This window comes from Desmodus rotundus, chromosome 12, assembly GCF_022682495.2.
Source record: "Desmodus rotundus isolate HL8 chromosome 12, HLdesRot8A.1, whole genome shotgun sequence".
Classification (NCBI taxonomy): Eukaryota; Metazoa; Chordata; class Mammalia; order Chiroptera; family Phyllostomidae; genus Desmodus; species Desmodus rotundus.
The window spans coordinates 88,141,670-88,169,186 of NC_071398.1; the positions used below are offsets into that span (position 1 = coordinate 88,141,670).

The 27,517-nt window shown below is 39.6% G+C and overlaps 1 protein-coding gene across 1 annotated transcript in view; it reads right to left on the reverse strand.

The window, feature by feature from the left end:
- HMCN1 (hemicentin 1) overlaps window positions 1–27,517 on the reverse strand; it is a 378,057-nt gene that overhangs the window by 37,391 nt on the left and 313,149 nt on the right. The window contains exons 72-89 of the mRNA XM_024552545.3: window positions 26,057–26,198; window positions 24,867–25,011; window positions 24,353–24,480; window positions 23,884–24,040; window positions 22,622–22,743; window positions 22,278–22,442; window positions 20,633–20,740; window positions 20,082–20,219; window positions 19,823–19,957; window positions 16,200–16,469; window positions 13,554–13,744; window positions 11,811–12,024; window positions 10,204–10,338; window positions 9,622–9,812; window positions 7,789–7,870; window positions 3,320–3,589; window positions 2,577–2,747; window positions 2,288–2,458 (exon numbers count right to left, since the gene is read on the reverse strand). Of these exons, the coding sequence (XP_024408313.2) occupies window positions 2,288–2,458; window positions 2,577–2,747; window positions 3,320–3,589; window positions 7,789–7,870; window positions 9,622–9,812; window positions 10,204–10,338; window positions 11,811–12,024; window positions 13,554–13,744; window positions 16,200–16,469; window positions 19,823–19,957; window positions 20,082–20,219; window positions 20,633–20,740; window positions 22,278–22,442; window positions 22,622–22,743; window positions 23,884–24,040; window positions 24,353–24,480; window positions 24,867–25,011; window positions 26,057–26,198 (2,935 nt within the window). The remainder of the gene's footprint in view (window positions 1–2,287; window positions 2,459–2,576; window positions 2,748–3,319; window positions 3,590–7,788; window positions 7,871–9,621; window positions 9,813–10,203; window positions 10,339–11,810; window positions 12,025–13,553; window positions 13,745–16,199; window positions 16,470–19,822; window positions 19,958–20,081; window positions 20,220–20,632; window positions 20,741–22,277; window positions 22,443–22,621; window positions 22,744–23,883; window positions 24,041–24,352; window positions 24,481–24,866; window positions 25,012–26,056; window positions 26,199–27,517) is intronic.

Genomic DNA, 27,517 nt, shown 5'->3' on the forward strand with positions numbered 1-27,517 from the left:
TTTATATGAATGGGATGATAACAAGGAAAAAGAGACTGTGAAAATATAAAACAGAGAAGCAGAAAACATCACGGCATCTACCTAATACCAAAGAAGACAACTGTTAAGGCATTAGTATGTGAGAAAAATGCAAGATATAATAGATGAATTTGTCATTACACTACATTGCAATTCTGATTCCGGAAAAGCAACAGAGCATGGTCCTGAGGAGCAGGGATGCTGAACCACACGCCCTGGGCCTGAATAATTGTTCTGCCCTTACTAACCGTGCCGTCCTAGATGCGTTCGTGGGCTTCCGTGCGCCTAGTTTATAATCTGCAATCTGCAGGGGATGGAGAACCTGCTTTATCAGGAGCAGGGGGAGGAATAATGAGTTTGTAGATGAAAAGGCTGGGAGAGGGACAGTGCACACAGTAAGTACTACAGACACGGGAGCTATGAGCTAGTACAGCCAGTCTTCGCTCCAAGTTCTCAACGATTTTCCTTTTAAAAATTCTCATTTAAGTAATCTGTAAGAATACGTATTTTTTTTATGACTCTCAAATGGCAGCAGAAAGGCCCATTCCAGAATACGCCAATCTTTTTTAGGGGGAGGATTGGAAGTTTACAAATACTATTCTAACTGGAGCAGGGAAAGCACAATGTGAGCCTTAAATGTCAATTTGCACCAGAGAGTCAGGACGTTTTCAAGGAATCAGGGAAATTTCTAAATACCATTTAGCTTTCCATCAGACAGGTATCATAGTTGACAAACTGTACAAAGATTGCTGTCATCAGGTATTTCTGGCTCTTTTTCCTTTCACATAGTATGCTATTATAATTAGCTTTTAATTATTCAAGAGTAAACAGTAATTCTGGCTTTTGGTTTATTTTCTTTATGACTTCATGGCAGTGTTTTATTTTTATACTGTAAGGGAAGTTCTGAGCTGCACACCAAGATACCCAGGATCTAGGCTTGGGACTCATCATACTGACCTGAGTGCAAATCCTTGACTTCTGCTAGCTGTGCACCCCAGGGAATTAGTCATGTTTTCTGAGTATCGGTTTCCTCCTCTGTACAATAGGATGCAGTACCCACTGTAGCAGATAATGCTCTCATCTTGGTTTGTCAATATCCCTTTTTTTGACCATCTCAGCTAAGGTGTCTCTCCTCCTTTTGCTCTATCACTTCAAATATCTGAGTTTGTTCAGTTATGTTTCTCAATATCTGAGTGATATTACCTGTTTACCATTCTAATTTGAGCAATTAGAACAGGGCCTTGAATGCAGCATGGGTGCTCAATAAACATTTTTGGATGAATGAATGACTAAATGAATGAATTAATGAACGGACAGCCCCTCCTCTATTCCATACGGTTTCCTTCAGGCTGTCAAACAAGCAGCCTGACCCGGTTGACACGCTGTGGGCAGGTAGCCCAAGTTGGCTATCAATGTGTCCTCCCCCTGCACTCAAGTTGAGAGGTCAGCGTGGGATCCAAACACAATCAAACAGGGTCTTTTCCCAGAAGTTGACATGAATTCTGACAGAAAAAACTCTGTGTCCTTGAGGCCTTAGATTACAAGCCCCTGTGAGCCAGTAGCTGCCAGCAGTCATTTTTTCCATCACATGGAAAGAGTTTACAGGAGAATGAAGCCAAGAGAGAGAGCAGAGATGAGAGATGGAAAACATGCTAGTAGAACATTGGCCAAATCCTTGGATTCAATCATACCTGAAAGCAGAACTTTTTCTTAAGCTTATGTAAGTATGATTTCTGCCACTTTAACCTCAAAGAGCCCTAAAGTACCTACGTTATAGGGTTGTTTCACAAAGTCAAAGACAACTCACATATATAAAGCACATAGTGGGGCTCCTAGCACATGATAGGTACTCGGTCAATGGTAGCTGTTAGTATTAGCCCTCACTAACTGTGTGTTTCTGGGAAACCCTTTACCTTCTCTAGGCTTTATTTCTCTCACCTGAAGATGAATGACTGGATTAGGTGTTACCTAAGGTCATTACCTCTAAAATTTTATGACTTTGTCATTATGTATGTTTTCTCTACATGATTAAAAATGCACCGCAGTCTGGAGCCTTTTATAACATTCAATTAAATCAGGTGTTTTACTTAACACTGGTTCATGCTCTACCTCCACAAGTTTATCCAGGAGACAGAACTAAGAACACAGAGAATGAACACATTCCGGCCTAGAGGCCATGACATCTTTTCACACGGAAGAAGAAAAGGTCATTTTTACCCCTTGATAAGTGTTAAAAATATGAGAGTCGTGCTCGTCGGTGGATTCTCACCTGGGCAAGGCCCAAGGTTGCACATGATCATTTCCACAGCACTCCCTTCACACGGCCGCCCGCCATGCTGAGCTGATGGATTATTGCAAGTTCTGGTCCTGGTTCGGTTGCCATGTCCGCAGCTCCTCGTGCATTCTTCCCAAGGGCTCCATTCTGACCAGCTGCCATCCACTGTACAAAGTGAGACATGCCACCATCAGCTACATTTCAATTGAAGCTACTAATACCGGGCTGATTCACAGTTAGGGAACGGAAACGAACACGTGCCCATCGGTTGAATGAAGAGTACCTGGACACAGCTTATGGTGACAGTTTCGCATTTCGGAGTCTGACCCCTGACAAGGCTTCCCACCATTGGCTGGGAAGGGGTTGTTGCACAGACGACTCCTCTTTTGGATGCCTCTTCCACAGGTGGCGCTGCAGGGTCTCCAGGCAGACCACTGGGAAAACCCACCATGAACTGCAAATAAAACATTCTACTTTGTCTCTGTTTTAGTAAATGAAAAAATTGCGAGGCGGATATCATTTAAGATAAGCATTATGTCGAGGGCTAACTCTGGAACTGCTGAGAAGTTGCTTATGGAAGCTCTCCTCCATGGCAAAAATAAAATCGAAGCGCGAGAGAAGAACTTCAGTTAACCACAGTTTCTGCCCCGCTCCCATCCTGACTTGCTCGGACACGACTCCTGAAAGAGCAGCCAAGAAGTTCACTGTACGTATTATTTACACTTGAATATAAGTCAGGTTTTTTTTAAAGCAAAATATACACATTGATTCCTGAGAATAAATTTGACTATTTTTCAATCCAAAATTCAGTCTGGGAATTTAAATGATTAACTTGGTACTTTTTCAATTCTAATCTGTTATTTAGTCCCCTCAGCCTATAAACTGTGATGTGACTTTTTGTCCTAGCTCCATAATCTAGAAGCATGGTAAAGGTAAAGGAGGCTTGGATTAAGATGCTCAATCATTTTTATGATTGGGGTTGCCCTGGGTGCTGTTTCAGATGAATACCCGTCTGATCGCACTCACCCTGGACTGTGACTGGTACCCGGACAAGGACAGAACCCATCAAATTTCGAGCAACACACTCATACTCCGATGTGTCTTCCTTCTGAGCAGCAGAGATATACAATGAGTTGTTGGACAATACTTGAACTCGGTCATCCCAGGGGATCGAGTGCCCTTGCCGAGACCATGTAATGGCTGGATGAGGCTCTCCAGTTGCCTGACAATTCAATATGACTTTGCCCCCAGCATTAATAATAGTTGCTATTGGCTCAAGAGTGATAATAGGAGGACCTATGGAAAAAAGCACATAATATTTCTTAGTTGTTGTGGAGTAATATTAACATTTTTATCAACATTAAACAGTATCATTATTTTATATTAGGTTGATTTGTTTATAAAACACAGTAGCTTCTCAACTACTAAGGTTGTGATGACCATTAACAGACTTTTCATAGCTCTGTTTTATTTAGTAAATGTCAACAATTTTAAATCCCTAAGCAGATGGGCCTAGAACATGGGATCTGCCACCACGTCTCTGAATTCAGGTTCTGCTTCTGGTCCTTACTACCCCTCTGAGTCTTCGCAACTTTAAAAATGGTGCTCATTCAGAGGATGCTTGTTAGACTCTACCAAAGTGATGTAAGCACAGCTCTTTGACGGGGTAAGCAAGAAGTATTATTAGTACAGTTGTTATCATTGCTGTTTTTTAACATGGTAAACATCCATTTCTTTCCCTTACATAATTTTTGTGGGAGTCATTATTAATATATCCTTTCATGAATGATCATCATTCATTTATTCAATAAACATATATTGAGAACCTACTATTTCCCAGGCATTGTGCTAGATGCTGTCGGTAAAGAGATAACAGATACAACTTCTAGTCTGAAGAAACTCATGGTCTACTGAGACAGACAAGTAACTAATTATTTAGTTGTGTTACAATATACCTATAGAATTGAATAATAGGATAGGTAGAATACAAGTTAGTATAGAGTACGTAAATGTGTGGAGACATGGGGCCATAAACAAGTCACTTAATAAATCACACAAAAACATGTCCTTGGACATGGAGAGGAAAAGGAAGAGAGTCAAGAATTAAGAAAGTAGAAGTGACAGGACTTTGTCATTGAAAGGTACGAAGTAAAGGGAGAAATTAATGACTACAGGGTTTTGACTCAGGCAATCTAGTGTACGTTGAGCAATCTGATGGAGCATGAGAGGAAGAACAGATTTGTTGAGAGGGAGTAAGGGATGATGATGTGCATCTATTTAGAGCTGTTGAGCTTAAGGTCGCTGTGGGACGTCACTGTAGAAGTGTCAAATGGAGAGTGAGTATTCATTTCCGGAGTCCAGAATAAAAACATGGGCTAGAACTACAGATCTGTGAGTCTTTCACGAGAGGAAGAGAGCCCAAGACAGAAACTATCGCAACATTATGATTTAAGAGATGGAAAGAAGAGAGGCCTACAAATGGTATTAAGAATAGATCACTGAGGTAGGAGGAAAATCAGAGAAAATGGTATCCTGGCGACCAAAGGAAGTTTCAAGAAGGAGGGCGGGGCTCATAGTTTCTACCGTGGATGACAGCTGTGCCAGTGAAGCTGTTGGAGAAAACGTAAAAGAAGTTGTGTAAAGCTGCTGACAGAATATTTATCGTTATACAAGTCTACAGTGTCAACACAGGCTATGAAAGACTTCATGGAGGATAAGAAGCTTGAGTGCACTTTCAAAAATGGTAAGATTATACATAAGAGAAGGGAGCCTACTGGAGAGAAGGAAATAGCGTGGAGATGGATTTAGCTTTGAAAGGATGATTCATTCTGTGGCCTACAAGGTTTCAAATACTTGGTTAAAATCTTCAAAGGAAATCAGAGGGATTTACATTTAAACAGGTAAGTAAAGGGGAGCTTATATATTCTTGAAGGGACACAATGAGATGAAGGAGGTGTTTCAGTGGGATTGAATTCAAAGGTAGGATGATTTGCTCCGTGAGAGGGAATAAGTATCATGTAATTCAGGGTGGTGGCTGCATATTTTAGATTGGGAAGTGCATCTGGAATAATAGAACGTAAAACAAAAAACAGAAGTACAATGTGTTTTATTATGACATTAATATGCTAGTATTTTATGTAAAGGTATTACCGATGTGGTCTTCTCATGTGAGTTTGAATCTCAGTGAGCGTCATGAATGCATTGTTCCCATACCTGCCCACATCAGTCTACACAATTGCCCTCCCACTGATATTTACATTAACCTCACTCTGGGAACTCCCAGCACCAGAGCTTTCGTTTCTCTCCCCGTGTTCCGATTACATTATGTATTCAATAGACTTGCTGAATAAAGTAAATAGTTCAGATTAATCATTCAACACTAAATGAAAACAATGACTAAATGAGCTCATCTGCTCACATTATTATGATCAAAGAAAGTGTCAAATAAAACTCAAAATCTCAATTTAGATACCATATTCGAACATTTCCAACGGCACACGAGGCTGTGAATTAATTCAACAATAAAACCCTTACGTATGTCTTTCAAGGTTGACTTAATTCCACCAGTCACATAACGACCAGTTAAATATGATTATTTTATTGAAATGAAGACATTCTGGTTCTTTAATCTTAATTTTAAACAAATTATATTTTGGCTTCCTTCATGTGCCTCATTTATTTACACGAGTTTATTGTCAGTATGGGGAAATGCGCTGATCTAATGCCGCCTGTCTTGAACTGGGTCAGTGGAGCATTCTTCCAGAAGAGATTAATCAGGTGATGTCCTACCTACATTCACCCAAACAAAGAGGGGTAAGTTTTCATAGACATAACAATTTATCTGGGAAATGTCACATTTTCTATCCTCCGTTTGTTGAGTTGGAACTCACATCGGCACATTAATGTTTTTGGAAAGATCTGCAATAAAGAAACTCGATACACCTAAGCAGAGCTTGCCATACAGCAGATGCTCTTTATGTATTAAATTAATGAATGGACTTTATTTAATCTTTTTTCCTCATACTTGTCTGGCCATCGAACTCTACTTTTTTCCTAGTAACATCCCACAAGGTTATCATTGGATAAATATGCACTTAGCAAGATAATAGAAACAACCTAAGTAGAGTTCGATGTTGGCAGATGAATAGATAAAGAAAATGTGGTATATTTATGTGTGTGTGTGTGTATCTACACATACACACAATGGAATATTTTTCAGCCCTAACAAAGAAGAAAGTCCTGCCATTTGAGACAACGTGCATGAAATAAACCAGAGACAAATAGTACATGGTATCACTTCGATGTGGAATCTTAAAAAAAAAGTCAAACTCATGGAAACATAGAGCAGATTAGTGGGTACCAGGGGCTGGCGGATGGGGAAAAAGGGAAGATGTTTCTTTCAGTTATAAGGTAGGTAAGTTCTGTGGCGCTAACACATCCCATGGTGACTATAGTTAATAATACTGTATCGTACACTGGAAATGTGCTCAGTGCATAGATCGTTAGTGTTCTCACCCAAAGTAAAGAATAAATAAATAAAACCAAACCAAACGATAGCTGTAAGGCAATGGATGTGTTAATGGACTTCATTGTGGTAATCATGTCAGAACACGTGTGTGTATCAACTCGTCACACTGTACACTTTAAAGTTTTACAATTTCACTTGTCAAATATACCTCCATAAAGCTGGAGGAAAAACGCTGTCTCAGATATTTTAAAAACATCTATTCAATGTTAAAGTCTGAAAATTTTTTTCAAATGTTAAAGTCTTACAGAAAAGTAGTTTGGTAAATAGTTGTTAGTAAATGCCAGTCAATAGCATCTCTCAGAGTGAATGAAGAAAATGTAAATTCATTCCATTAAATACTGAGCCTATTCACAAAATAAGTTGGTTGGCTTAAGTTCCCAACCCAACGGTGTCATCCTGGGGCGGGGGGGGGGGGGGGGGGGGGTGGCCCTTCGAGGTTCTGTCCAATGGGCCCTGCAGTCCCTCCTGGTTTTCTAATGCGAAAGCTCTGCCTTCTGGGGGCTTACACTGCGGGGCTTCCTGATGAGCCTGCTGAGCCTGCCCAAGAGCGCACAGGCATTTCACAGCAACAGCAGTCAGCCTGGAGCGCTTTGACTCCCTTTGCATGCCTTTGTTTTTATTATATATTTTTAAAGTGCACAAAACAGCACCTTTGTAAGCAGTTGACAAGAACTGTGGTGAACTATAAGAAGAGTACTCCACTGAATGTATCGCACACAAACAAACAAAAAGCCCTGCGGTGAAGCCATTTGCACTTGGGAGCTGCAAGTGTTAGATCAGGGAGAGAAGACGACCTGTGTCCGACTCTGTAACCATTGCTCCAGCAGCCTCAGCAGGACACTCACGCAGACACACTCTGAAAGCTACCATGAATGCCCTTGCTGTGAAGTCAAGGAGAAGTAAACATCCTTTATTAGGCAGCACTGCTTACATCAGGTGTTGAATGAGAATTTAAGTAAACGCTTACTCTGCAGAGTGAGGCTCATGCTCCGCTCCACCACTCCGGCTTCGTTGGCGGCGACACACGTGTAGTCGCCGGCGTCCTCATTCTGCAGGAAAGAGCAGTGTTGGTAAAAATGTGCGCTTACGGGGCAGGCAAGGAGCTTTGTTTACACTGGCACTAGTTTACGCGGAATTTCCTTTTTCAGAAGGCATGTTCACAGAAGTAGAAAACCTTCATATATTTAACCTCATAACTAGGTTAAAAAAAAAAGAAGAAGAAAAAGAAATTCCCAGCCTAAATTTTTTTTCAAAACAGCCTATTAGTGCTCTCTGGGATAATAATTACTAAGAAATCAGAGCCCAAAATAACATTTTTTAATAATCATCTATCCAAAATTACCTTACTAAAGGAAAATGCTGACACTATTCTTATAGTAATTGAAAAAGCGTTAAAGTAATAAGGAAAGTTAATAAATATTGAGTCCTTTCTAATGGGATTAGTTAATTAAAAAAAATAAGCTTAGCCTCTATCTAGAGTTTGAAATTTAGGAAAGTGAAAAGCTAACTTACTGGAAATTATAAACACATTTGGGAATTAGAATGTAATTCCCAAATGTATATATATGTTGTATAAAAATAAGTACTATATGAGCTTAGATATGGTGGCTAATCAAAGTCATGGATTTTGCTAAAGGTCTTATGAATAGGAGACCTCTGGTCTTGTTTTTTTTAAAGTCTTTATTTATTTATTTTTGGAGCAAGGGAAGGAAAGGAGAAAGAGAGGGAAAGAAACATCAATGTGTGGTTGCTTCTCACATGGCCCCCACTGGGGACCTGGCCTGCAACCCAGGCATGTGCTCTGACTGGGAATTGAACTGGCAACCCTTTGGTTCACAGCCCGCGCTCAGTCCACTGAGCTATACCAGCCAGGGCTGACTTCGGGTCCTGTTAACAGAAACACTATGTCAATAAAGGGAAACTGAGCTGCAGAATATAGAGGAGTGTGGGAGAGGAAGACAGTCGTTGATTTAGATGTTCAACTGGGGGGGCCAATGTATTATCGAAATAGAAATTTCCGAAAGGGAACTATAAATGAAAGTTGGGAGAGTTTCAGGGTTGGAGATGGATATTTAGCAATCGAAAACTATATGGCAAAAAATGCTGTATTAGCATTAATGGTGGTATTAGAAGAAGTACCAACAATTACATAAATAGTAGTATTTGTGTAGCCAAAGGAGGAATAGAGATAATGAAGAGAACTGAGTTAGATATCGTCTCAGAATTTAAGGGACAATCAACAACATCTAATGTTGAAATCCAACCACGGAGAATAAAAGACTGAGAGTGGTCCTCTGGATTAGGTGATTAGATAGCGTATTTTAATTAATCCAACAATGGGCTAAAAAATTACCCATATGTAGTCTAGTTGAGACATTTTTAGATAAAATATCTCATTCACATGACCCTCAATTATTTGTTTAATTAACAATTTAAGTTCCTCTTATGAATAACTTAAAGCACCACGCATTTTCCAACTTAATGAAGTTTTTGGAAAACCTAATAGTTAATCGCCTTGGTGATAAAAACTACCCTATAATTTCTTTGTAAATGTGTTTGTAGCTCTTCACTTTCCTGTTCTAAAACAGTTCTGAGGAATTATCTTCTGACACTAAACAACAGGACAATGATCGGGGATGGACAAAAATAACTGATTTGAACCATTGCTTCAATTGTTTATAAGAACCCATTGATTCAGATTTTAGGATTTAATTAAAAATGCGAGAGAGACTTTTCCCATCCATGGCACCTGTACAAAGGCACTGACTGAAGGTGCATGGGTAATTCCAGTGTGACTTACCACAGTGCCATAAATGGCCAGGGAGCCATTGCCAAGTTGACGGATTCTGTGGTTAATTTCAATGTCCACCCCCTTTCTGCTCCACTGGATGGTTGGGGCAGGATCTCCTTTCACCTCGCAGTTCAGAATTGCATTTCCACCAAGTGGTTCAATCCAGTTGGAAGGGTAATCGCCTTTGAAGACTGGAGGTTCTGGGAAAAAACACAAGACAAGTATAAGTAAAAGGAAGCTCTGATCGTTTCTTTGTGACTTTGAGCTGTTTAGAAAGATAATTTAGTGAAGAAGGGGAGAGCCACTTAACAAAACTCATGAATTTTCCAAAATCAAGTGCTCATGCTGATCAGTGAGACAATCTCATCAGTTTCAATGATCGAAGCAGATGATGACACAATGCCCTAATGCTCCCTTTGCTAACTGCTTACCTACTTTGAGTGGAATGTTCATAATATTCTATTTCTTATGAACTTGAGTATCTGTGAATTAGGACTAAATGGATTGCCAAACTGAAGCTAATAAGGAAGCAGACTACAAAGCATTTATTATAAATAAGTTGTCAATCAGAAATAGAGCACTTTTACCTACCTTTCACATAAACAAATCCAATGGCCTTCACAAAACCAACGCTGTTCTCTGCGGTGCACACATAAGTACCCGAATCCTCTTTTGAAACCCTCTCAATGACAAGTTCGCTGTGGCCATTGACACTGTCAAAGTGGGCTGAGAGAAACAAGTTAGGAAGCAACACAGACACCTGGCGGGAACCTAGGAAAATAACCACAGCAGCCCCGAATTTTGCAGGTTCGAGTTATGTGTTGGTCAGTGATTGAACCTTGGGGAACAGAGCTTTTTCCACAGACCCCTTCTTCTGAGCTATTTGCTACGTCTATAGATGCTTGTTTGAAGAATGCAAAACATCAGAAGGAACAAAACAAGGGAATAAAAACAAGCATTTAAAAATTATTTTAGATTGAAAGTATACCTTTCATCTCAAAGTGCTGCCTAAATCTGGCTCCCAATCTCTCTGCATTTCAAAAATCTTTCATTCAGAAATAAAAGGTTTTCCATTTACTTCCTTCACCACCACTTTTCCTCCCAATTTACATCCAAACCATGGAAACCTTTTCAGTTATAATTCAACTGACTTGGCAGGTCACAGGGGGTGTCAAAAATACACACACCAGTTACGTAATGACAATATGATTACATTTCTAATGATTTAAACTTCTCCATGAGTGGTTATGATATAAATAGTTACAAAGGTAGTATAATATTTGGAAAAAATTATAAGGTTAATTCTAAGGCAACTGGCACTAAATAAGATTCTGATTCGACCAGTTAATGTCTAATTATGTTAGGTATATTTACCTCGCAGGCTTTCCCTATTCAAACTATCTTTTAAGGTTTCATACTCCTGAACATTAAGTGAAAAATTAAGCTTTAAAATGTAAATAGCTAAACCAGTACTATACCTTCAGAAAACAGTACGTAGATATTTTTGCACTGTATTTTTCCTTAGTGATAGGTACTATTATTATTCAGGTAATATAGTCGATGAATCCCAGTCATTACCAAATATTTAGAACAGAACAATCTCACGCTTATTACTACTTTTCTAGCAAGGGAATCGTTAAATGCTAGTTGTACAGGGTTTCAGAACTCAGTTTTGGACAACAACGTCTTTCTGCTGCTGATAAAGTGGGACAAAGAAGGAGATATTTGTCCTCCCAGCTCCTGGGTTCCAGGCACACTAACTACCTCAATGTGTGGTGCACAGGTGGACTAGAAATTGCTGCATAATCAATTTGCACCATCATAGAGATTAATGCCTACAGTGCGAAGCAGAGTTCTCTAAAATTAGGAGAACTTCAGAACTCTAAATAGGCATGTGATCCATTCATCATACAATACAGTCTTCTCCTGGGAAGACAGATTATTTTTAAGTTAAAAAAAATCTACTTTCATACTGCAGTATATGATCCTTTCAGAAGAATGACAAGAACCAAGTATAGGTTAAAATCATATACCAGGTATAGGTTAAAATCCAGGCACAGGTATACATTTTACAGAACACAGAGCAATCTGTTCTTCATGTAACTTTCAATCAATTCCCCCAGCTGAAGGAAATGAAGACAGGATTAGAGTTCTTTGTGGGTGTATTTATTTTCTTCCAAAGAATTTAAATTACCAACCTGGGATAATGTTGTTATTGAAGGTCCATGTTAACTTGGGCAATGGAACACCAGTGGCTTTACAGCTTAATCGTAGCTGTTCTCCTCTATTTAACGACACGTCCCCAGGAAGTTCGGTGAAAGTGGGGAGAACATGCACAGTCAGGCTGACGGTGTGTGTGTCTTCACCTGCAGCATTGCTCGCCACACAGGTGTAAGTGCCAGAATCCTCCGGCTTAAAGGAAGAAAAATCACCGTGCTTACAATTACGTAATCTCCCATCGCACTGCATACAGCACAGGGACTGGCATAGCTTCTCCCCAAAGGCGCACTCTATGTAAAGACAGTTGAAATGTCCATCTCGTAGCCTGACCCATCTATCTAGCTTTCAGCATAATTTAACGTGTGTAAGCATTTAAACAAAAGCCCCTAGCTTGCAGAACTCTCGTGTCTTATAGTTATAAGAGCTCAGTAAACTGTAGATTCCAAAGTCTGTTCAACAGCTGGTGTACTTCTGCTCTGCACTGTGCAAACATGGAACAAGTAATTCTAAAGACTGGTCATATCTTCACAGTATGGCTTGCTCTCTGGGTAATGTGGCACCATAGATCACCAACTTTTCGAAGGAAATGGCAAGAGCAGGGGCAATGCTACCTGAAATCCTGAAGTTTCACTCGCCAAGTCCATTAGCCAGTTCTTGGCACTCGCATTACTAGGTGCATCGGTGGTGTGTGAAAAAATTGTGACTCCCTTCTCTTTGAAAACATGTCTTCACTTGGCTTTCTGGACACCCCACGCCCCTAGGGTCTTTCCTGGCTCACTTGTTGCTCCTTTTCCATCTCCTTTGGATGGCTTCCCCCCAACATTACATTTTAGTGTTGAGTGAGAGGGGGTCGTGGGGGGAGGTAGAGAAAGGTATACGGGTGATAAATGGTGATGGAAGGAGACTTGACTTGGGGATGTGTTGTAGAACTGTGCACCTGAAACCTGCATAATTTTGTTAGCCAGTGTCACCCCAATAAGTTCAATGAAAAGAAAAAAAACAAAACAAAAAACCAAATTACGTCCACCAAAATTTAGTAATGAAATTTAGGTATTGTAAGAGGTAAGGAGGTGGAGTAAGACATGCCCAAATGCTCTGAGATTGATTCACATTTTAATCATGTTTGACGTTTGGGGTCAAGTGTGACACTCAAAACACATAACATTTTTTTCAAAACAACATTTTTTAAATGCTGTGCATGTGGTATGCACAGCTATTCCTCTTTAAGGGGACTGCCGCTGAAAAACCCTGATGCTTTGATAGCTGTTTTTCTGCAGACTGCTGAGGTCCCACCGGAGAATACTAAATAGATCCCCCAGGCCTTCAGTTCCCTTGTCATAGATTAGAAAGGGTTATTTAAAAACCCGAAAAGAACCAAAAAACTGCTTCATGTATTTGTTTAATAATACATCAGACATTCTTACATCTCCATTCTTCTAATCATTCCCACACATGGTTATCAGTATGAAATATAACAAAGGCACTTAGAACTTTTTTGAGAAAATAGATTTCCATTAAAATAAAATAACAATCAAAGAAGGAGGCCAGTTATGAGTTCCTATCTGTTTTACACTAGCCACAGACCCGGGACATACAATTAAATAGGTGTAAAATAAATTTGGTGACTTGAAATGATGAGTATTTTTCTTTAATTATTAACAATTATATTTTCATGTTATTACACCTGGCTCAGTGTGTCGATTCACATCTATTACACTTACCACAACATTTTCCAGAATGAGTTCTCCATAGGGTTCAACAGTGTATTTTCCTAACAAGTTAGCTAAAAGAACATTGTCTTTTTTCCAGTTAATTGCTGGTGTGGGGATTCCATCCGCCACACACGGAAGAACAGCTTGTGAATTCTCACTGACCGTGTAGGATAATTCCGTACTTCGGATTCTGGGGGGCACTACAAAGAGTTTAAAATAGACGATCATTTGGAATGTTGACTTCAATAACATCTTTATTCATACTGAAAATTAACACAAAAAAGTCTCCTTTGAAGGTAATTTTGCTAGAAACTCTAAAAAATCTATTAAGATATTGATTTGTTACTATAAAAGCAATCAGTATTTTTGATGCTAGCAAGAAATATTATGGATTTGAACTTATTTAGTACGTTTGCAATCAGTTTCTGAGCAAAGGACTTAGCATGGGGTTGGAAATCTTTACATTTTATCTCGCTTCCTGACTTTTCTGATTTGCGCTTCTTCTCCTTTCACAGTGAAGCAAAACAAACCAACATGCAGGAACAACAACAAACAAAACCACTTTCATGGCTGTATGACTGCTGGGTTTGTATCACAGACATTTGGTGAGAACAAACTATTAAAAGGCACTAGCTCTAACACTAAAACACTACCCCATACCGAACAGCACAAAGTCCTAACGAAAAATAATTTACCGCAGTGCTTCCCGTCTGTTACAACAAAGGCAAGTGACAGGCAGGTCACGACACTTATCTCAGTTTTTATACTGTCGCAGAGGACTTTTTGTAGTGATTTCATTACTCTGCTCATTGTGATACCAAATATTTCCTGTGCCTCAAACTTTTCTGAACTAGAATTTAGGCAATAAATATAAATTAAATGTGTTGGTGCACTAAAAAAATATCTTAGTGCATGTAAAACTAAGACATTCTAAGGAAAAGTCTTTAAAATTTTCAGAATATTTGGCTCAAAAAGTAAAAACACCTTCCATCCCAAAACAATGAACTTTGGAATCATTAAAACATATTAGTGAGAAATGGATCAACCTTAACACATTTAAAAAAGTGACAGACTACAGTTGGTTTCAGCAAAAGTAAAGCTATGTGTAAAATCCAATTTTTCATCCTTTTTATGATGATATGGATAAATATACAAACATATGATTGAGTATATGTCTAAACATTACAGATAATATGAAAAACATGAAAATCTGTTTTGCTAATAGTACCTCATAACTATTCAATTCATTTTTATTAAATTATGCTGTATTTTTATTATCTCTTTTATGCTGGTTTCCTTGGTGTTGCCACTTCTTTTGTTGTTACAGAGTTCCAACATTAGTATATTTACTTCAATTCATTCTTTCTCAAAATAAAAAATGTAAGGCTATGCCTTTATATTTGAGTTTAGCTTTGGCCACACACCATACATTTTGATATATACTGTCCTCATTTTTATTATTTTCCAAGGAATCTGAAAATAAAAACCATAAAACACATTCTTTGACGTAACTGTTGGTCAGACTGGTATTTTTTAATTTGCCTGCGGTTGGGGTTTTGGCATTGAAAGTTCATTACACGCTTCTAGCTTTATTGCATTGTGAGCAGGAATTGTGGCATGTTTTTTTAAAAATCATAGTGATTTCTTTATTGTTTAGTATCTGGTCTATTTTGGTAAATTTTCTGCAACTACCTGAGAAAAAAAGTGTATTTATTTATTAGTCCCTTAATAAATAAAGGATGAATGTGTATTAATTAGTTCAACTACAGTAACTGAAAGCAGGTATAAATCAGGAAAGAAATTTAGAAAACTCATAAATGGTGATTTTTCTGGCTAAATAATTCATTTATCCATTAAAAGTGACTTCATTGAACTTTTACTATAACTATTAAGTTGCAGGGAATTCATATACAGCTGAAACATAAAAAACAGCTTTCACAGATTTTTGAGAAAAAGCAGAAACTCATCATTAAAACAAGAGTAACAGTACTACTACTAAAACTAATAATATGACTAGTACTAACAGTACTACTGAAAATGGTAGTTAGAAACAATTTGATTTGCTTATTGTTTCCCACTACTGATATTAATAGTTATTCTATCTTTAGTTTTACAATATACATTATCAACTAAAATATCTCCATGCTGATCTTTAGGTATTCTGTTAGTTGCATGCAAAGAAAAGAAAGGCATTTTTTTCTGTTATAAAAATATATATGTAAATATTTTGCTACTTTAAAATAATGAACCAAATAGATCTCTAATGCTCATCAGGTTCACACTGTATTTATAAAGCAGGTCATGGTGATTAGTTTTGAGCCAAGATGACTTTCAACTTGAGAAATAAAGCAGAGAGTCACAAACACAAGTGGACTTTTCACAAGCCAAAGTATAGATCCCAATAATCATAATAGGAGGGGATTATTGGCAATACAATAATTATCCTGGCTATATTAATTAAATCTTACTTCTCACTCACATACACACACACACAAATAAAGAATGCCCACAGAAAACAGATTTGAAGGGCAAGTGTCCCTACACCATCCGCGTGCGTGTGCGTGGTTTTGATTTTCACCAGATGTCTTCTTAGCAGTCGTTTCTCTTTGCCATGGTAATGCAGCAGACTGAAATAATTTCCATGAAAGCACCTACCATGGACAGTGAGCTTGGTGCTGGCGCTGCGTGATCCTGCCACATTGGCGGCCGTGCACGTGTACTGGCCGGCGTCCCCGGGCTGAGCGAATGCTATCTGCAGAGCCCCGGAGCTGAGGATGCGCTGGCGGACTGATTCCACAACAGCGTGGCCGTCTTTATGCCATGTAATGGCGGGTGGTGGGAGGCCGTCTGCCTCGCACGGTAGTGTGACGGGCTTGTCCACGGCAATGGTGTATTCCTTCGGATGGGGGCTGATGACTGGAGGAACTAAAAGACACAAAGTTCACATTCCATCTTAAAAGCATGAATGTGCCATTTACACACCACAGTACTGCTCCAGCAAAGCGAAGTCACATGGGAAAGAAACAAAAGCCTGACTTTAGCCTGCCATCATCAAAGGGGCCACTACAGTTGGCCTTCAGGAGTTCATTTCAGAAAATTATTCTCTATAGACTTAACGAGTTAAACAATAATCAATTTTAAATAAGGCTATGAACAGCCCTGGCTGCTGTAGCTCAGTGGACTGAGCGCTGGCCTGCAAACCAAAGGGTTGCTGGTTCGATTCCTGGTTGGGGCACACGCCTGGGTTGCAGGCCAGGTCCCCAGTGGGGGGTGCGTGAGAGGCAACCACACATTGATGTTTCTCTCCCTCTCTCCCTTCCCCCTCTCTAAAAATAAAGAAATATTTTTTTGAAAAAAGGCTATAAACATATTCCCAAATGATTGCATATGCAGAAAATTTAGGCTGTGTTGACAATGGCACTTTCTTTAACATCTATGTATTGTGTGATTCACTTTAGCTACTTAAACTTTCAAACTAGATCCCTTCAAAGTTTGGAAATTATTTAACTCTACTCATGCATTTTCTGCAGTGCTTAGTGTGGTATCTCATATATAGTGGCCATGTTTAACAAAGTATTGTTTGAATGACTAAGTAAATGAACAGATCATGGAAAAAATAATGTAGATAAAAATCTTCCCACTTCTTCAGAAAACTGTGGAAGGGCTTACGACTAGGATTTTTCTTCCTAGTGTTTCCAATAGGTTGATTACCACTTAGGTATTGACCTGGATATTCTATGGAGACTTAAAGACATATTCAGTAAGTATAAGAGAACAACCAACAGAAAGCACACGAGAAAGGAGAGGATGTTATACTCCCTTAAGTCCAGAGACAGTGACAAGTTGCAGAGACAACCATCATGGTAAAAATACCGCTTTAAGTGGGTGGATTCAAAAATTCCTCTGAAACATCTACCACCAATTTAAAAACGCTTGAGAGACAAGGCCAACACTATTCATTGTTGCCACATGCCGACCAAGAAATGAAATCGGAAACAAGAGATCTCTGAGAACTCTACTCTCCCTAGTAATGCCCTGCGCATGGCAAGTCCTGGGGAACTCAAACCATCTGCTGCGTCTCCAGAGGCTGTGGAGAGATGGCCAACTATGTAGAGACCAATCTTAGGGCACACGAATGGGGATGGGTAAAACAGAATCACCAAGTTGTGGAAAAACATGACGAAGCATGTTAAAATGATCCATACCAACCAAAATTATTTGGTTGAATTTGTGCTTGCAATTGCATACTGTACCTGCAAGGAGAGGTTGTATTCAGAATTCTTCATGTCTCCAGAGCGTGTAATTATCTCTGGTTGCTTTTGGGATGTTGAAATGCTGTTAGTTGTTTAATATGCTTCTTTGTCCCATAATTGCTCGTATCAACAGTTTTATACAATTAGTGAAAATGAAAAGCTCCTCAAATCTGGAACTGTTCTTTTCCATGACCTGTATGTTGCTAAAACCAATGAGTCTTTCTCGGTCATTATCCTACTTGACCTCTCACTGACATTCAACAAATCCGTCCACTCACTTCTTGACACACTCTCTTCCCCCTGCCTCCACCTAGTTTTTCTCCCACATCTTTGCCCTCTCCTTTATTTTTTCTGGTGTCCTCTCCTTTCGTAAGGTCCTCAACAATGCAGTGTCCTGGGGCTTTGTCCTTAGCTCTTTTCTATCCAAATTCTCAACCAGACTTGTGAGTTAAAACACACTGATTACTTCCTAATTTATGTCTTACACTATACTTCTCCCATGAACCCTGGATTCATATTCAGTTGTTTTTCAACATCTCCGCTAGGATTTCTAACAGTTTCCCACATTTAACATGATTAAATGCAAACCATGGTTTCCCTCCTCTGCACCCAGCTCCTCCTCTTGCATTCCCTGTGGCACTATCATCTGCTCACTAGCTCAAGCCCAAAGCCCAGGAAACATTAATTCTTCTGTTTTCCTAACCTCGCCTCCAAAAATATTCTGAACCCATCTCTTTTTTCATGGGCTCTTGCAACTCATACACCTACCCCCACTCCTGGTCAGACCAAATACCCTGTCTAGATGACTTAAATAGTTTTTCCAGCTCTAGTCTTGCCTGTTCTCTAAACTATTATCTATGTAGCAGCACAAGAAATTGTCCTAACCTCCAATCAGAGTCTTGGTTAAAGGTGTCTAACTGCACAGAGAAGGAAATCAAACCTCCTATGGTTGTTCTCCATGTACTGGCCCTGCCTTCTTTTCTGATAGTCCTCACATTTTGACACATTTTGTCCACACAGCCCTCCCGTCACTCATCACTGTCTAGCCACACTGGCAGGCTTCCTTTTTTACTCTTTCCTGCCTTTGGGCATTGCACAAGTCCTCTTTCCCTTAGGGACTCTGCCCTCTTTACGTGACTAAGCTCGTCAGCCAAGTCTCGGCTTATAGGGGACCCCCTCAGAGAAGCTACTTTAACCACTAAAGTGGTCCCCACATTTCCCCATTATTTTCTATCTCAGTCTTCCCCTGCTCTGCCTAGCATATATCAGAATTTATAATTATTTCATTTATTTGATAGTTCAGTCTTTTTTCCTTTTTCATATTATAAGGAGAGAATCATGTCTATAATACTCAATGTATTTCTACTTACTATCCCAATAAATATGTATTGAAAAATACAAAGAAATTAGATTTGCAATCTGCAGGTAAGTGAGTTTTACCATAGTCATTAATTCACCATAGGAACGTCACACTATAAGGAAATTCAAAACCAGTGAATGCAAATTCAGTCACTCAGAACCCATTTTTAGTGCATTTCCACATTCACAGCCACAGTGCATAAGACATAAAAATTATATGAAGAAAATATCAGTTAAATGTGAAAACCCTCCATGTTGTCTTGGGAACAATTTTTTCCCATTGAGTTGGTTTAACTGCAGTTATGATTTGTTTTTTTTTTAAGTCGATATTACAATCTAATGTTTCATAATTACATTGTTTGAATACAAAGTAGTATTATGGAGAGAATGGTTTTAAAAATCACCTTCAACATGAGCTACAATGACATAGAGTTCCAAAGGGAGGCTCAGAGAAGTTCAGAATATGATGAGTTTTCTTATTACAAAAAATGCAAAAAAAAACCCTCCCGAAACATTACATTTTCTTCTTTACCCATAAGTGTCACACAAAAGCAGTGAGGGGATGTACACTAAGAATGTTGAGAACTCTTTTAGATACACGAATCGTGGTATTCATGGTTACAAGTGCCTCTGCAGGGAAGACATAGAGGTTTGGTTTTGCGGTACCTTGAACATTTAGCTTGATTTTGCCCAAGGCCGTGCCAGCCGGACTCTGAGCCACGCACATGTAAACGCCAGCGTCTTCTCTGACAGCTCTGGAGATCTGCAAGCCGCCACTAGGAAGAACGACATGGCTTTTGCCTACATCACAGTAACAGAAGCAGAGCGAGAGGAATTTTTATTTTCATCAATGAGATCACACCAACTTCTGCATTAGAAAACACCCTATAGCCAAGATTTTCTTGACAGAAACAGGGCTAGGTACCTGAAGTGAGGACATTGATGCCTTCTTTTTGCCAAGTGATGAGAGGACTGGGTGTCCCTGTTGCTTCACATGGTAACAAAATGGGATTGTTTAGAATGACGTCCAGTTCACTCGGCTGAGGCTGAATGGCGGGAGGCTCTAGAGGGACCAATCAACGGAAATAAGCAATGGCAGAAACGTCTCTAGTGGCCATGCGGTTAAACGTGCCCACATTCAGAATCCTGAAACTGTAGTGATTTGACTGTCCCAGGACAAAGTGAATATTGGCCATATTACATTTTTGGGGTCCTGCTACTATAGCCAGTTTCCACGAGAAGACCAGAAACAGGCACAGATTATAACAATTCAAGACGAAAAACAATTTGGGAGGTGTTTTGTGGAGTTTGCTACCTGTGGGTTGTGCTTAGCTTATTGAAGACTATCTACCAGCCTTTCTCATTCTCAACACGGTGCTGGGGGTCTAGGCAGCACCGCATTCCGAGAGTAAACATGACAAAACGAAGCTTCTGTCAACCACATCAAGCTTTCAGCGAGAAAACGGCCTTCCATACCCTGGACACGAAGGGTCACATGTCGATGGGCAGAGCCCGCGGCATTCCTGGCAACGCACGTGTATCTTCCAGCGTGGCTTAACTCAGCAGCAAGTATTTCAATTGCTCCTAAAGAGAAAGAAGTTTTCGTGCATAGTGCAACTCAGCTTCTCTGGTTCGATGAACGATGTCTCTCTGACTTTTGTGTTCCACCCTCATAGCACAGTGGTGCTTGGCTTATGTTCACACTTGTGCCCCCTGAAGTGTCCGGCAAAGGACTTTTAAAATCATTATTAGCAGTTTCATCGAAGCAACATGTACATACTATAACATCCACCCATTTAGTTGTGCGCATACCCCCAAACCTAGTTTTATAGTATTTGCATTTCCCTAAAAAGAAGTCCCATCCCATTTACGTTCAATCCTCACTCCCAGGCCCAGGTTCCGCAAGCGTTAATCTACTTTCTGTCTTTATGGATTTGCCTTCCAGCACATTTTGTACAGATGGAATCGCGTTAAGTCTTTTGCGTCCGACATCTTTCACGGTGAGCAGCGCCTGAGTTTGGTCTGTTCTAGCATGTGTCAGTGTTTCTGTTCCACTTGATTGCTAAGGAGAATTCCACTGTATGGATTATACACGTTTTGTTTATCCACTCAACAGATGATGGCTAATTGAACTGTCTCTATGTTTTGGGCTATTGTGGATTATACTGTATGAACATTTGCACACAAGTTTTGTGTGGACGTATGTTTTCATTTCTAAGAGCAGAAACCTAAGCATGGAGTAGCTGGGGCATGTGGTAACTCTGTTTAACATTTTGAGAAAGTCCCAAACTGTTTACTTAGCATAACACTTTGTGCTGAAGGGTAGTTAATGCATATTTTATGATTTTAATTGCTACCAATTTATACAGGTTTCTGAGAAAGCAAAAACACTTTGTTTTGAAAGCCAAGTTCCATCTCGTGAACTAACCTGCCATATTGCCCTTCTATTGAAGAAATAAAGAAGTTTGTTTAGAATAATATGCACGCACTCATAAAGCCCCCAGGTTATCACACTAGTTTATCTCTAGTGTACCTCCCCAATGCAGGACGAGTTCTCAGAAACACCACTGTGATTTACCTATACTTTCATACAGACAGGTTTTTTTACTCTTACTACATTTTCGATATTTTTACAATGGATGGCTACCACCATCAAAAAATCATCCATCACAGCACTTGTCACTCAGCCTCGCCTGCTAAATTACACACTGAAAGCAAGAACCTTGTCCTAGTTTTACATCCACGGAAACTTAGTGGAATATTTTAGGCACCGAATGCTTGTTAAATAAGTAGACGCTCTGCTTGGCCAATGGGAGAAATGCAGTCCACTCAAAGTCAACCAGTGCCCTTGTTAAACCTCGGTCTTTGTAAATACGCAACTAAAATTCCAGGGATCATGCTTATTATATTCAGATCCACCTTAGATACTGTTATTTTGTTTCCAGACATTTTTTCTCCTCTATTCCCCATCCCATTCTAATTGCATTTTTTCCCAGCTGCCTAGGTCCAGAAATGCAGATATATTTTAATCTTTTATTTTGGTGGAAAAAAAAGCCAGATGAGGCTATCCATTCATCGTTAAACCAATCAACAGACATGCAAGCGCTGGACTGGGTCTTACCTGAGGACTGAATTCTATAGCCATCCCCCCTGGGAAGCAGCCTGATACCATTTTTCATCCAGTGAATTGAGGGAAATGGAACTCCTGAAGCAGTGCAGGTAATTACGGTCGGGGTGTGTTTGGTTACTAGGAAGTCCGTAGGCTCATCGGCTATGGAAGGCGGGACTAAAACAACAATAACAACACAAAAATAGAAAACTCCATGTTTGCAAGTCCTCATTATAATTCTTTCTCTTTCTACACTGAAAGTAAATGTTAAGTAAGAGGAAAGGGAAGCCCCCTTGTGAGGCTGGAATGACGAAATGATACCAGTATAACTTCCATCACATCCTAAGCCAGTCTACCTTGGACGGCGAGATCCACAGTTCTCCTGTCCTCTCCAGCCTCACTTGTCACAGTGCACTCATAAGTTGCAGTGTCATCCACAGAAGGGGAAATAATTACCAGTGACCCTGAAGAAAGGAGCCTAGAGGAAAGATTTTTAAGCAATGAGATACTAGGTATCAGTTTACATAACGTTTCCAGTTGGTTCAGTAGGGTGCCATGCTGTGAACTGCAGGAAATGGAACTCTTCCCTCGTGTTGAAATGAGCATCATTCCCCCAATACTTGAGTTATCGGGCTTTTATAAGGCAGTGCATTAATGGGGCACCAACTCTGACATTGACAGGAGGCATTGGGTAGAAGGAGTGTCTGAAGGAGAAATCTTGCATTTTCTGAATGCTTGTAGCACTGAGAGAATAGAAATAATTTGATTGGATGGGAACATATTTGACTTTTTTTTTTTTTTTTAAATTCAAGGGCATTGTACATTCTCACGTAGCGTGTACTTTCAAATCACTGAACTCCCACGCCAAAAGACTCAAAGGGTGAGAAAGAGAGCAAAGCAATGGCACTTCAAGCTAAACGCTCCTAGCTTCCCATTTCCTGGTGTATCAGAGTTGACTTTTGTCAAAGTCGATCTTTTCAAAGAGAACATTTCTTTTAAATATTACTGCAGACCCTTCGACAAGAGAACTCTCTGTTAACTTAATTGAGATGCAGAAGATGACGCTCCTCTACAGCATCAGAAGTTCCTAGTGACTTGAAGGGTCACCTTTAAAGACCATACATTGCCATACTATGAGGTATAGCAGTAAAGCCGGAGAAATGCAAAAATTTGGAAAAAATGCTGCTTTTCCTTCCCTCATTCGCTGCCAAATAACTAAGTTGTGCTTCAAGGTATAAACTTTGATTGTGTTGTTTTTACAGAATAGTTTTTCTTTTGTACCAAGTGATGTTATCATTCTTTGCCTTTAGAAAATTCCCAAAAGTGCTGGAAAAAAAAAAAAAAGCAGAACAGAAATCTAACCCTGTAGACCTCACTAACGGTCATCCACAGGGATTCTGGATGGAAAGGTTGTGTCTATGATTTGGAAAAAGATTTTAGGTTGGAAAACTAATTCCATATAAAGAAAAAGTAAATACTTTCTACACACTAGCTAATTTTTCATACTTTATATGTTATGTGCTGTCTCCATTGCTAGAGTTAAAATAGTAATTATTTTTAACAGCTATTTTTGGAAATACTGAAAAGCAGGTGAATGTTCAATGAAATTGTCTCTCACCTGTAGGAATTCTGATTTTGGTCCACATTAAGAAGATGCCCATCTTTTGTCCAGCTGACCGATGGTTTTGGTATTCCAGTAGCCTCGCAAGCCAGAGTAGTTTGAACGTTTACTGTTACAGTGACGTTGGTGGGACCCAGAGCGATAGAAGGAGGAACTGAAACAGTCACCAAATAAGAGGGAACTACATTCAGCAAAGAGTATGCCAACCTGAAGTATTTCTGCCTGAGTGAGATTCATCACTGGTAATGTGCCTCACAGTTACAAAAAGGATACGGCTCTGTGAATGTACATGATGTCGTGAGGCTGCTATTTATAATAAAGAGAAAAGGTGGGTCATGCCTGCTTATAACACAGTGTGATACATCTAAAGAGCCTTGGGTATCAAGGTCGTTATGACCTCCCTGGTGTAGGCTATCAAAGAACATGCGACCCAAAGGTTGGATGCTGTTCATAAAAGTGTATTTACCATGGACTTGTAAATCTATCCGCCTGCGGTCCGTCCCGGCAACATTGGTGGCCATGCACAGATATCGCCCGGTGTCAGTGACGTGTGCTGACTGGATACGAAGGAATCCGTTTTCCAGGATGGAATATCTACAAGAAAGGTCACGGTGAAGTCCCTCAAATGAGCCTTTTCTGATTCTTCATGTTTTGACTGAGAGCACTTTTAAAGACTTTGGTAAATCCATTTCTAGTCTTTTTCCTGCTTCAGAAATTCACACTATCCTGGTGGGGAAAAGGGATCTTCGGTGAAGCTGCCCAGCAGATGGGCTGGTGATGTTGGAAGGATTATATACCCTTATGTTTTGGATGTGAGTCTTAACAATTATGCTTTTAAAAACACTAGATTTTAATTTTCATATGCAGGTGAAGAGACTAATTCTAATATAACAAGACCAAAACAAAGCGTTAGAAAAAAAGATTTAAGGATTTGTATTTCAGCTCCTACAGTATTCTTTACCCCTTTGCAAAACTGTTACCTTGTGTGATTGCCAGAGAGAAGGGCTCCGTCCTTTCTCCACGTTATCCTCGGCGTTGGCACGCCTTCGGCAAAGCATTCCAATACAGTTGACTTGTTTAAGTGAATGACGAGACTCTGGGGGCCACTCTTGATGTTTGGGGGAACTGTACAAGAGATGCACGTGGACAACTTCATTTCTGGTAATAACACACCCTGAACTAAGACTTTGAAGCAGTAATACAAGATGAGCTTTGAGTCACATGAGTGAGTTTGCCCGTTGTTCATTGAGGTTAATACAAATAAAATCAGGGTTTTATTCCTAAAATATTATTCAAAAATACTTTGTGTTTAAAAATGAAGACTAGACGAGGAAAGGGGATTTTAAATCCCTGATATGGTGTGTGAAATCTGGCTTTCTATGAGAGAGGCTTGAATAAAAGTCAGCTCTAGTCTGATGCAAATTAAAGATGATATTTCTTATTTCTCTTTGGCCAAATAATGGTCAGAGCATGTTAACACTGGCACCACTTCACTTTAAATAAAGACCAGAAAGTGGGCTGTTTTAACAAAAAGCACATCTGTGACTAATCAGGCAAGTCTCAGGCATGTATTTTATTAATCACCGACTGCACGTGGGAATAGAAACCCCGAATTTTAATTTTAGTAGTAGAGAGATTAGTTGTGTGGGTCGCCCAATATCCTGTGGAGTTTCATATATCAAAAGTCCAAAGGGACTGTTTGGGGAGAAAATGTGTATTATCTTTCTGAAGTTTGGCAAAGATTAGTGTTTAGATTTTATATTTTGATAAAATTGTAATTCTACGGCAGTCTCTGTCTAGCGCGCATACACTGAACACTAACATCGATAAAAGGGAACTAAGTAACGGGCCACTTGCCATGTGAAGATTTAGTGTATTAATATTAACATCCTTAATGGCTCTGATTCCAATGACATAGAACACCAGGACACGCTGGTAACAACTGAACCTATATTATCCTCTAAGATAGAGTCACGTATCTTTAATGAGTTTTGAAACTGAGTTACTTTGACAATAGCTACAATATAAGTACCACGTGTTGTCTTTTTCACAAGAAATAAGATAATCACAAGAATTAATTTACTATACTCATAGAACCCCCCAAAGTTTATCTATTTGAATGCCCTTGGTCAAATCTTTAAATCGTGAGACAATGCGTAGTTTTTCTTACCATTCACAGTGAGAAGAAATTCTCGGGTAGTCTTTCCTGCAATGTTGCTGGCAGCGCAGGTGTAACCGGCTGTGTCACCTAGCTCTGCATTATTAATTTGCAAGTACCTTCCTCCGGACAAGATTCGCACTCGAGGTGTTGCCTGGATTCAGCAAGTAAAATTTATCGTTGAAATTGAAGGAAAAGGAAGTAAAATATTTCTTTATAAGATCAAAAGTAACCATCACAAACTGTGCCTTTTAGTATGCTCTGTCTGCGCCCCCCGCCCCCCATTGTCCGGGCATCAGAAGATGGTGGAACCATTTCTGTGAGTGGGGTTCAGGCAAGGGCACGATAAATGTCCTCAGTTCTCCTGGCCCCACGAACCACTCCAGGGCAGGCAGGTGAGTCCAGCCGAGCCCATCCGAGCCCTCCGCAGCACTCTGCTTAAGGGTGGGGAATCAGGCCTGTTTTTCCTCCCACTGGAATCAGTGGTAGTGAGGATGACACACGCCTGGCAGCAGTCTTATAACCATGTGGGAACAGTGTGTTCTGACTCTGAGGCAAAGCAAGCGGGGGATTCGGAGAAAGGACGCAGATGCTTGATTACATGATTAGAGCCTGTGGATCTAGTAATGCCGCGAGCCTGAGTTCATATACTGTAGCGACCACATACCTTTTAAAAAAATATTTAAGTTGGTTTGAGTTTGAATTCTGTCACTTATGATGGAAAGCCTTCTGACAAGTAAATTGACTTTGGTTAACTTATGAAAAACATTTATTCTTTGACATTTTTAAAATAAGTAAATAAACGATTTCAGTTTGCAAATATTTGTTAAGCATTTATTCTATGCCTAAGCATGAAACCAAGAATTAAGAAAACAGAGAGACAATTAAATTTAACCTCCCCTATTAAATCCAATTGGGGAAACAGATGTAAATGAATTATTTTGTATAAATTAAAATGCATGATGCCTGTAATCGTTAAAAAGTGCCAGGTAGCATCACAGACTGACTGTTTTCTGGTTGTGGCAGAAACCACTTCAGAAGAGCCCAAATTCGATTCTTCAACCATATGGGCTCTGTCCCAGAGAGATGGGTATTTCTAATGAAAAAAGTTGTTCCCACTAAAATATGCAGTTCAGATCCATTATTTTTAAACTCCCCACATTTTCTCTAGGGGATGTTATTGATAATATTTTATTACCTCTGATAGGAATAAGTGATTTCTTAAAGAAACATGGTAAGTTCTATAAAACATTTCAAGTTTTATATAGAGACAGCTGGGTTTTAGGCCAATTAAAGTTTCCAGAGTTGATTCTCAGAATGTGTTTCTGCCATGAACATCAGTAAGTCCTGCTAACTTCAGCTAAGTCTCACTGAAGTTTCCCCTGGTTCTCTCCCCATTTAGCATCAGCGATTCCTCCAAGTTGCCTTCCTTCCTCAGACAGAACCTCATTCTCGGCGGAGGACCTCATTTTC